The following is a 10,623-nucleotide window of genomic DNA, read 5'->3' on the forward strand; positions in this document are numbered from 1 at the left end:
ACTCTGAAGTTTGTTACTGAGGTCCGAAGTTTTTTGAGTTTGGCTCATTACTACAGGAGGTTTATTGAAGGATTTCCAAGTTAACTTTGCCTTTTGACTCAGTTGACTGGAAAATGTCAAGTTTATGTTTGGGATGCTCACTTATTTTTAGTTTTTTTTTTCCAAAAAATTGTTTAAAGTAATTTTTAACTTATGACTATTTCTTTCATTTATATTCTTATCATATATAGTGTTGATTATTTTTAATTTAGTGAAACATTAGAATAAATGAGATCAATTGAAAGAAAATTATAATATAATTGCAGTTTTATTGTTGAATATCAGAGAATAAATTTATTTTTATTATTATTTTAAATTAATATAACTGAATTCAAAATTACAATGTCATATATTATTTCATATATCTCGTTAAATTTTATTATAAAATTTATATACGAATTTAATATATTTTAACGCTATCTTCAATTTTATATATTAAAATCATTTTGCATATGTTTATTAATATTTTTTTTTAATTTAATAAAAATTAATTTAATAATATATTTAATTATAAAATAATAAAATTATTGATTATTTAATTAAATTTTTTTATATCATTTTATATTTATTACTAACTAGTATAAGAGTTAATTTACCAAACACAGCCTTAATAAACATAAACCTATCTCAACAAAAAAAAAACATAAAACACATTTTGGTAAAAAAAACACACATTTGTGAGTTTGGTTGGGTTTTGGGCTTTTGGCCCTTACGCACACTGCACATTCTCTTGAGCAGCCACCACCAACATTGGCAACCTGATTCCATGATGCTGAGTTTCCGATTGAGGAACTTGTTATCCCATGTCAAAACAAGAAGAACAAAGAAAACCAACCGAAAAAACCGAAACAAAAACCCTCACAAACCCAGAAACCAAACCTGCATTTCTTCCATTACCAATAATTCCCCATCTCTCATAGAAGAAGAAGAAGAAGACGCAGAAGAAGGTTTCAGCATCAAAAGCTCTGCCCCATCACACACCCACGGCGTTCAGCCCTTAGGCAATCTCTATTTCAATCCCGGTTCCATCAACTCCAGAGACACTGGCTTAGGTAATCTTCATACCCTCACTGATGAACTTGTTCTTGACATTCTAGCGTTTTTGGATGGTACCAGCTTAGGTGTTTTGGCTTCTGTTAGCAAATCGTTTTATGTTTTCTCTAATCATGAACCCCTTTGGAGGAATCTTGTTTTGGAGAATTTTACGGATGGGTTTCAGTATAATGGGTCATGGAAAGCTACTTTTGTTTCTTCTTGTTACCCTTTGTTTGATGTTTCATGTAGTAGTGATCTTAGGAGTTTCAAAGTTAGAGACTTTTATTCTGATTATCTTTTCCAGAGTTGGTTGTGTGCTAATCTTGAAATGAAACCGGAATGGTTGGAGAGGGATAATATTGTGAGAAAAAAGGGTATTTCGGTTGAGGAATTTGTGATGAGTTTCGAGGAGGTTAATAAGCCGGTGTTGTTGGAAGGGTGTATTGATAATTGGGACGCGTTGAGGAAATGGGATAGAGATTATTTGGTTAAGTTATGCGGTGATGATGTTAAGTTTGCGGTTGGGCCGGTGGAGATGAAACTCGGAGAGTATTTTGGATATTCGGATCAAGTTAGAGAAGAACGGCCGCTGTATCTGTTTGATCCAAAATTTGCTGAAAAAGTTCCGACGTTGGGTTCTGAATATGAAGTTCCGATTTATTTTCGGGAGGATTTGTTTGGTGTTTTGGGCAATGAGAGGCCTGACTACAGGTGGATTATTATTGGACCGGCTGGGTCTGGATCGTCTTTTCATGTTGATCCAAATTCAACCTCAGCTTGGAATGCAGTGATCAAGGGGTCGAAGAAATGGATACTGTTTCCTCCTGATGTAATTCCGCCTGGTGTTCATCCTAGTCCTGATGGTGCGGAGGTGGCGTCTCCTGTTTCAATAATGGAATGGTTCATGAACTTTTACGGCGCAACAAAGAATTGGAAAAAGAGACCGATTGAGTGCATATGTAAAGCCGGGGAAGTCATCTTTGTGCCTAATGGATGGTGGCATTTGGTGATCAATCTGGAGGAATCAATTGCCATAACACAAAACTATGTTAGCAGGTGAGGTTCTCTCTGTATCCTAGATCTTCATATATTGCTTGTGCTTTGGATAATTTTAATCTTAAACATTAGCTGTATTTGTTTGTTGCAGGAGAAATTTGTTAAATGTGTTGGATTTTCTTAAAAGGCCGAATGCGAGCATACTGGTGTCTGGAACAATGGATAGAGTGAATCTGCATGATAAGTTTAAGAGTGCTATTGAGGCTTCTTTTCCGGGAGAAATTGATGAACTGACCCGAAAAGAAGAAGAGAAAAAGATCCAGCAAAGGAAACTTTCCATCTGGGATTCTATTGCAGACTCCAGCGTGGGAGCTTTCAAGTTCTCTTTCTAGAGAAAATCAGTCGTAGCAGTGATAGCGCTGACACTGCTGATCCATATTTCCTACAGATTTTAAAAATCAATTTTGACTAGTTTTTTTATCGGTTGTATTCAATTTTGACTAATTTTTAATTTATTGTACTCTAGTTTTAATGTACTATTACAAAAATTACAGAAATCGAATAGCAGATCTGAACTGTACTAAAATCCAGTGTTGTATTGTTTGCTTCAACGTTTTTACTAGCTTGTGTTCTTTGAGCATGTTGACAATGAGCACATAAAATTATGAAAAGTTATCATTTGTCGAGCATATGAAGATATGATGTATGAACTTTCTTAGAATAAACCGTGTCCTGCAAGAAAGAAATGAATGAGTATTTATTGGTATAGAAACACAAGTCTAAGTGACTATAAGTCTAATACAAAAGCAAACCAAAATATATTAGGCATTAAATGCGGTTGATAGTGGAAAGTTCATTTGGGCGGATAGTGGAATGTTCAGTGTAAGCCTAAGTGATGTCAAAGGTGGCTCGAAGAAGCGGCAAACATTATGATGGCTCAATCTTGTTCAAATATCTTGGTCTACCCGTTGGAGTTGTAAGGTCAAAAGTATCTAGATGGAAGAATTAACATTTATCTATTGATGGTCGAGTGGTGATGATAAAATCAATCTTGTCTGTGCTTCCGGTCTACTTTCTCTTGTTCTTCAATGCACCAACAGGTTTGTGGCAATCTATGTGTAACAAACTTTGGATAACCACTGTTGTGTAGAAAAAAGGATTGGCCCATTTTAATCCGTTTGAAGGGATAGTTGGAGGCGGAAGGGCAATATCTTTTTTCATCCTAAGATATTTTCAGATTTCCTTAAAGTGTTTCTTCATTGTTTATGGTGGGATAAGTAATTTTCTTCTTCGAAAGTCTGTATAGCTTATCTTATGCCATGCCATGTTATTTTGATACATAAAAGTTTTGCTCTTTCAAAAAAACATACAAAACACTCTTGTTCTTGTTGTAACATTCAATGATGTTTTCTCGTACTACATTGTAAAATGAGTAGTAACATTGGTGTTGCTAATAACTCAATTCTGCAAAAGCTAAAACTCAAGAATCCCAAACTCGTGCTACTATCACAATGTTCCAACATTCACGACCTCAAAATAATCCATGCCCATATGCTAAGAACTCATCTTTTCTTCGACGTTTTCGCATCAAGTCGCATCATCGCTTTCTGCATAGACCACACAGCAAAATTTCTATCTTACGCTATCAAAGTTTTCTCCCAAATTCACAATCCCAATCTCTTCATTTTCGATGCATTGATCCGTGGTTGTTCCATTAGCGAAAATCCAGAAAACTCCTTTCATTATTACATTCAATCACAACGCATTGGTCTCTTACCTGATAACATCACTCACCCTTTTCTGGCTAAAGCATGTGCAAAACTCGAGTCTTTAACAATGGGTACACAAGTTCATGGTCAAATAGTTAAGCATGGTTTTCAAAGTGATTTCTATGTTCAGCATTCTCTTGTTTATATGTATGCTTCTCTGTGTGATTTAATGTCTGCAAGGTGTGTTTTTAAGAAGATGGGCCGATTTGATGTTGCTTCATGGACTTGTATGATTAAGGGTTATCATAAATGTGGTGATGTTGAAACTGCGCGTGAACTGTTTGATAGAATGCCTGTGAAAAATTTGGTGACTTGGAGTACTATGATTAGTGGTTATTCGCGGAATGGTCGTTTTGATAAAGCGGTTGAAATGTTTGAGATTCTTCAGGCTGAAGGAGTGGTGGCTAATGAGGTTGTTATGGTTGGTGTGATATCTGCTTGTGCTCATTTGGGTGCTCTTGCAATTGGGGAGAAAGCTCATGAGTATGTGATGAGAAATAATTTGGATTTGAATGTGATTCTTGGGACGGCTGTTGTTGATATGTATGCAAGATGTGGGAATGTTGAGAAAGCTATTCGGGTTTTTGAGGAAATGGAAGAGAAGGATGTACTTTGTTGGACAGGTTTGATTTCTGGATTAGCAATGCATGGTTATGCAGAGAAAGCGCTAGAGTATTATTATGGAATGGTGAAAACAGGGATAGTTCCTAGAGATATTACGTTTACTGCAGTGTTGAAAGCTTGTAGTCATGGAGGGTTGGTAGAAAAGGGTCTAGAAATATTTGAAAGCATGAAAAGAGATCACGGGGTGGAGCCAAGATTGGAGCATTATGGATGTATGGTTGATCTTCTTGGGAGGGCGGGGAAGTTGGAAGAGGCAGAGAATTTTATTCTTGAAATGCCTGTGAAGCCTAATGCTCCGGTATGGGGAGCGTTGCTAGGAGCTTGCAGGATTCATAGAAATGTCGAAGTTGGAGAAAGGGTGGGAAAGATTTTGATTGAGATGAAACCAGAACACAGTGGTTATTATGTGTTGCTGTCAAACATATATGCACGCACAAATAAGTGGAAAGATGTTACTGTCATGAGAAGATTGATGAAGGAAAAAGGGGTTACAAAACCGCCTGGATATAGTCTCATTGAGATAGACGGAAAAATTCATGAGTTTACAATTGGAGATAAATCACATCCAGAAATAGAAAAAATTGAAAGGATGTGGGAAGATATACTGCAAAAAATAAAGTTAGCAGGATACATAGGAAATACTGGTGAGGCGTTGTTTGACATAGATGAAGAGGAGAAAGAAGATTCACTTCACAGGCATAGTGAGAAACTGGCCATTGCCTATGGAATTATGAAGATTCGAGCTCCTACACCTATTCGGATAGTAAAAAACTTGCGAGTCTGTGAAGATTGTCACACGGCTACAAAGCTAATCTCGAAGGTTTTCAATGTAGAGTTAATTGTTAGAGATAGAAACAGGTTCCATCATTTCAAAAAAGGTGTATGTTCTTGTATGGATTACTGGTAAAGGAGCTATATGCAGCTTCTCAGGGGCCTAAAATTTTCGAAAATGTACTGCTGATGGAAGGAAGATATGTGAGACAAGTTGTATGTGTGAGCCATGAATTCTTCAAAATCCAATATAAAAATTATACAAATAATAACAAACAAATTTTAAGGCAGTGATTTACACATCTTTTCAATTTTCGTCCAAATGCTGTAATAGATTTTCACATCTTACAAATAATTTCGGGGCGGTTTATTGCACGCTGTGTTTTTTAGAGACCTTGTGAAAACCTGAAATTACTCTCTCCGAATTCAGACATACTCATATATTACCAATTGGCTTTGATTATTTTATTTTTTAAATGTGAAAAGATGTAAGAAATTTATCAACTTGGATGATAACTTCCAGAAATCAAGTAATATAATCAGGATGTTATCTTTTGGATCGTAATGTTTTATACATGATTAGTTTCTTAAACTCTCTCACTCAAAATTTTATGTTGTATTTGCTTAAACTCATTTATCAGTCTAGAAGATAACTTCCAAACATCAAGTAATATAGTCAGGATGTTATATTTTGGATCGTATTATTTTATACATGATCAGTTTCTTAAACTCTCACTCAAAACTTTGTCATATTTCCTTAAACTCTAAAAAATTCTTCCTTTTTTATTCAATTATTGTGTCTGATAACACAATCAATCTGTATTTTGACATCATAGATCTCATAATTGTCTCAAATTACATGTAATGAACATTTGTATCTCTAGTCAATGATTCATAATCTGGTATTTTTTGCTATGCAGAACTTGTCTGAAAGATAACTTCTGAAGCCTTTTAAATGGTTTCACTAATTTTGATGACTAAAACAAGGAGGTAAATGCATACAACAAAATAGGACGTGCACCTAACATTAAGCATGTTTCAAAAGAGACCAAATTGGAAAATTTTCCTGAACTAAAAAGCAATCTAAACAAGACCTATGTGCTGTTTTTCAATTCAAAATTAAGTTCAGAGTTGTTAATAGCGCCTGGAGCGCCCGCTATCGCGGCGCTACGGAGCGGAGCAGGGCATGGCCGCGCGCGAACATGGGTGCGGTGGCGGAGATGAGATAGCGGGCGCTATCGCCGCTAGCTAAATAGTTGATAATACAAATTCTTTTTGATAAAATAAATAGTGAAGTTTTTTTTATCCATTATCATTATTTTATTAATTTGATTTTTATAAAAGGGTTATCTTTTATAAATTATTTATATTATTTATGTATTTAGTCTAAATAATAGTCAATTTTAAAAAGTCAACAAAAGTTATCCCGCTATCAGAGATCTCGCTATTCCCATTCCCGGAGGTCAGCCGCTCCGCTCCGCTATCCGGGATTAACAACTCTGATTAAATTTATTTAAATTTACTTTATACAAGGATATGTAAGTACTGATCAAGCAAACAAAGTATCTTTTTATCAAAAAAAAAATGCAAGCAAAATAAACATATCAATGTAACTCATGCTAATAACTAGAAATACAACGTTGGCCGTTAATTAATAACGGATGAATATGAAAATATGTATTTCAAAATACCCTAAATGATAGGGAGTAGAGATCCTCTCCATTTTTTTAAAGAAATGAACATCTCCATTACTATGCTTTTTGTGTATAAATCTATTTAATGTCACAATTTCCAAAAATATATCCAATTATATCATTAATTTAATCTAAAACTATATTAACTGACATCTCCATTTCTTTAGAGAATCTCCATTTCTTTAGAGAAATGGAGAGGATCTCAACCCAATGATAGGATAGGAGGCAGGAGCCATATCTGACATAGATATTACAAATACTGACTTGTGGGCAACATGCATGTTCATACAGTTTGGGATGCAGAAACAGCTGTTTTTCATTTTCAATCAAGGGAGCCAAATCAGAAGGGTAAGCATTTATATAAATTAGGCATCAATGTGATGAAAATAAGTTACTTGTTTTGATAATTATTATACAAAGGATAGAGATGCTATATAAGAACCATCACAGTATTTTACACTTTTTAGTGTACATGAACATTGGGAAGACGTAACTGCTGTTTCGGGAATGCCAAAGGAATTACTGCAATCTCGAAGGCTTTCACTGCCGGCAGATTTTGATTCAGACTTTTCACAAGTAGATTTCAAAGCAGCATTCAGGCAAATTGATACCGGTTTGGTCACAAAACTGCAACATCACAAAATAAACCAAATACTAATCAGGTTTCAAATAACTAGGTAAGGAGAAACCAGTTTTAAAACAGTGTTGTGCACAGCAAAACTCATAGAGATGCTCATAAAATTCTACTTAAGCTTTGCAACTCAAGACTAATCAGCAGGTTAACACAATGAAGTGCTCAAGGTTGATACTCTAAACATAACATATCATAGTTTCAAACATGATATATGCCGAAAAAATCTCAGCTGTCCACACGATACATGTATGCATGACTACTATCCTGATGAAAAAAACTGATTCAGAAATCAGAATGCTACCGAAATTTCATTTTCTAACAATTAGATAACATGATAATCAATACACAAATTCTGAAGCATTAGGTAATAATCTTAATGTGATTCAGAAACACATACATATATTCCACAAGGCCAATTCAATTCAGCGTCGGTTTAAGTTTCGAATATCTGAAAACCGAGGAACTACAACAGGTACACCACGAGCCTTTTCGAGAGCAAAATTTATCCTCAAGGGTCTACCTAACAGTGCCTGCAAAGAAAACATCACAGTTATCATAAATAACCAACTTCAACAAACAATGATTAAAAACAAATATAATTTGTTAATAATGTGTTGTAACCTTTCCGTCCATTGCATCTTTTGCTGATTTTGCATCATCTTCGTTTGAAAAGATAACAAATCCAAAGCCTCTAGCCCTACCACTGTCTTTATCATACACTATCCTCACTGCAACAACAATAAAAAATGGACCGCGTTGAAATTTGTTAATAAGAAGTGAGTTAGACATAACGTCGAACACATAGAAGGTTGAAATGAAATGAAATGACCTTCGGTGACTTCTCCGAAGGAAGAGAAAGCGTCTTTGAGGGATTTTTCATCTACGGACCATGATAGACCTCCTACGAAGAGCTTGTTAGAAGAAGGTTTTAATGATGGTGAAGAAGTTGAAGAGTTGAAGAGTCGGCGTTGAGAGTGAGAAGGATGCAGGTGGTTTGTGAAAATGGTTGTAGAACGAAACGAGGGAGAATAGTTGATCGTATGAATGATCAATTTCCGGCAGCGCGAGAACGATGATAGCAACCTCGCTCCTCTCATCCAGGTTCTGGACATTTCTCTTCTCACTTATTCATAATTTGGTTTCTTTTCTATGTAGAACAGTGTGAAAGATAATTTCTATAATCATTTAAATGGTTTCACTTATTTTGACGTGTTTTAGTTGGCATAGGCGATTGTGTATATTGAATATTGCATATATAAAAATGAGATTATTTTTGTAATATATATCGCTTTAAATTTGATTGGTGGTTGAATATTGCATTTATATTGTTACAAGGTGTGAGTGGATGATGTGTTATGGACACAACTTTGAGACAATCACTATTTGAGTTATAATCCAAATTGTCCCGATAAAGAGTGTTTGGATGATATGTTCGTGACACACTCTTGAGACAAATGTTACTTGACTCATAAAAAATTATGTGATGATAAAGGGTATGTACGGATGAAAACTTTCTAACACACCCTTGAGATTATTGATACGTGAGGCAAAACAAACAGAGTTGTATATAGTGTGTTTGGGTGATATCTTTTGGACAAACCCTTGAGACTATCATAAACTAGAAAATTTGCTAACAACTGTAAAAAGTTGAAGTTTTATGGATTGAAAAGCATGTCAATATTATATTTTGTTAACCTATTTCATATATATTTGATTAATTAAGTATATGAATTTATTCATGATCAATATAATCATGTATCCTTTCAATACCGTTTATGTCTAAAGCGATATCGTGAATATTATCATATTAACTCCTAGATGATGTCTCATGCCAACAATCAACACAATAATTTTTAGAGCTTGAAACAAGTGAATGTTAACTCACAAATCTATGTCTAGAGTTTATTCATTAATAGATAAATATTTTAGATCATAGTTTGAAAAATACCATTCAATAATGATTCAAATCAAACATATAACACTAACAACAAAGATATTCATCATGTATTGATCATCAACAAAGTTCATACACAAAAGATCAAAAGAAATACATAATAGCTAGGTTAACTACCTCTAATTTTAACACAAACGAGATTTAGCTACCCATCACCATGGTAGTTTGATCAACAAGTAATGAGAGAGAGATGGATGAGCATCCAAGATGTTTGAACAATCGAGAATGTGAATCCAGTTCCCATTAAATGAGTTTTGTGCTTTGTTCTTTCTTCCAAGAGGTTCCTAGGTCACAATGTAAAAGATTGAATGAATCTCAAAATATCTAACAAAGACCTTAAATACACATTTCTGTTGAGACTAATTTGCCCGGCGAGCTAAAGTTTAGTCTAACAAATTTCACTTTTATGGCCAAAATATCTGCATTCGCCAGACGAGATAAGATTTGCCTGGCGAATTCCTCGCTTCCAGCATTCCAAACAAATTTCCCTGGATTCCAAGTCAGTAGCTATTAGAATTTCTCAAAAGAAATTTTAAAATTTTAACTAAGCAAGAGCTAAATAAAAAAGGGCACAACTTCTCATTTAACACATTTAATTATTTATTGAAATACTATAAATATTTATTGTTTTCAAAGCATTTTACAAAGGAGGTAACCTTACCCAACTTTTTGAGTTGGGTAGATAAGAATTCACCAATAAAAAAACTCATATAAAATTGTCTACAGTTTTATTTAATTAATTTATATATGATAATAATAATAATATGTAAGTATTGCTGATCAAGCAAAGAGAACCTTCTTAGCACTCCTCATAATAGAATGAGCATGCTGATCAAGCAAACAATATCTCTTCCAATCATAAATTATAATATCCCTCCGTCTCATATTATTTGTCACAATTAGTTATTTCACACAGATTAAAAAATAGGAATAAATAAATGAGAGAATAGCAATTTTACCAAATTATACTAATTAACTATTAGTGTATTCAAATTAGCATTAATATTAAGTAAAAAAACAATAAATTAAGAGTAATTATTAGAAGGTACAATTGAAAAATTGAATAAAGAATTGTCTTAAAAGTGACAGATATTTTGGGACAATTTT

The 10,623-nt window shown here is 34.1% G+C and overlaps 3 protein-coding genes across 3 annotated transcripts; 2 read left to right on the forward strand and 1 right to left on the reverse strand.

Moving 5' to 3' along the window:
• The first annotated feature begins 704 nt into the window (after positions 1 to 704).
• Positions 705 to 2,759, forward strand: LOC131610892 (arginine-specific demethylase JMJ22). The gene is made up of 2 exons (XM_058882957.1): positions 705 to 2,130; positions 2,222 to 2,759. The coding sequence occupies exons 1-2, from the start codon at positions 806 to 808 to the stop codon at positions 2,460 to 2,462; spliced, it is 1,566 nt and encodes a 521-aa protein (XP_058738940.1). The 5' UTR covers positions 705 to 805; the 3' UTR covers positions 2,463 to 2,759.
• A 142-nt stretch (positions 2,760 to 2,901) lies between these two features.
• LOC131610891 (pentatricopeptide repeat-containing protein At5g06540) lies at positions 2,902 to 5,658 on the forward strand. The gene has a single exon (XM_058882956.1). It carries the CDS (start codon positions 3,499 to 3,501, stop codon positions 5,368 to 5,370), a length of 1,872 nt encoding a protein of 623 aa, XP_058738939.1. The 5' UTR covers positions 2,902 to 3,498; the 3' UTR covers positions 5,371 to 5,658.
• A 1,601-nt stretch (positions 5,659 to 7,259) lies between these two features.
• On the reverse strand, positions 7,260 to 8,791 carry LOC131610894 (glycine-rich RNA-binding protein 4, mitochondrial). The gene is made up of 4 exons (XM_058882959.1): positions 8,392 to 8,791; positions 8,184 to 8,290; positions 7,960 to 8,092; positions 7,260 to 7,555 (listed from the first exon to the last, which is right to left on the reverse strand). The coding sequence occupies exons 1-3, from the start codon at positions 8,672 to 8,674 to the stop codon at positions 7,985 to 7,987; spliced, it is 498 nt and encodes a 165-aa protein (XP_058738942.1). The 5' UTR covers positions 8,675 to 8,791; the 3' UTR covers positions 7,260 to 7,555; positions 7,960 to 7,984.
• Positions 8,792 to 10,623: the final 1,832 nt, after the last annotated feature.

Source organism: Vicia villosa, linkage group LG6 (assembly GCF_029867415.1).
Source record: "Vicia villosa cultivar HV-30 ecotype Madison, WI linkage group LG6, Vvil1.0, whole genome shotgun sequence".
In the NCBI taxonomy this organism is placed as follows: Eukaryota; Viridiplantae; Streptophyta; class Magnoliopsida; order Fabales; family Fabaceae; genus Vicia; species Vicia villosa.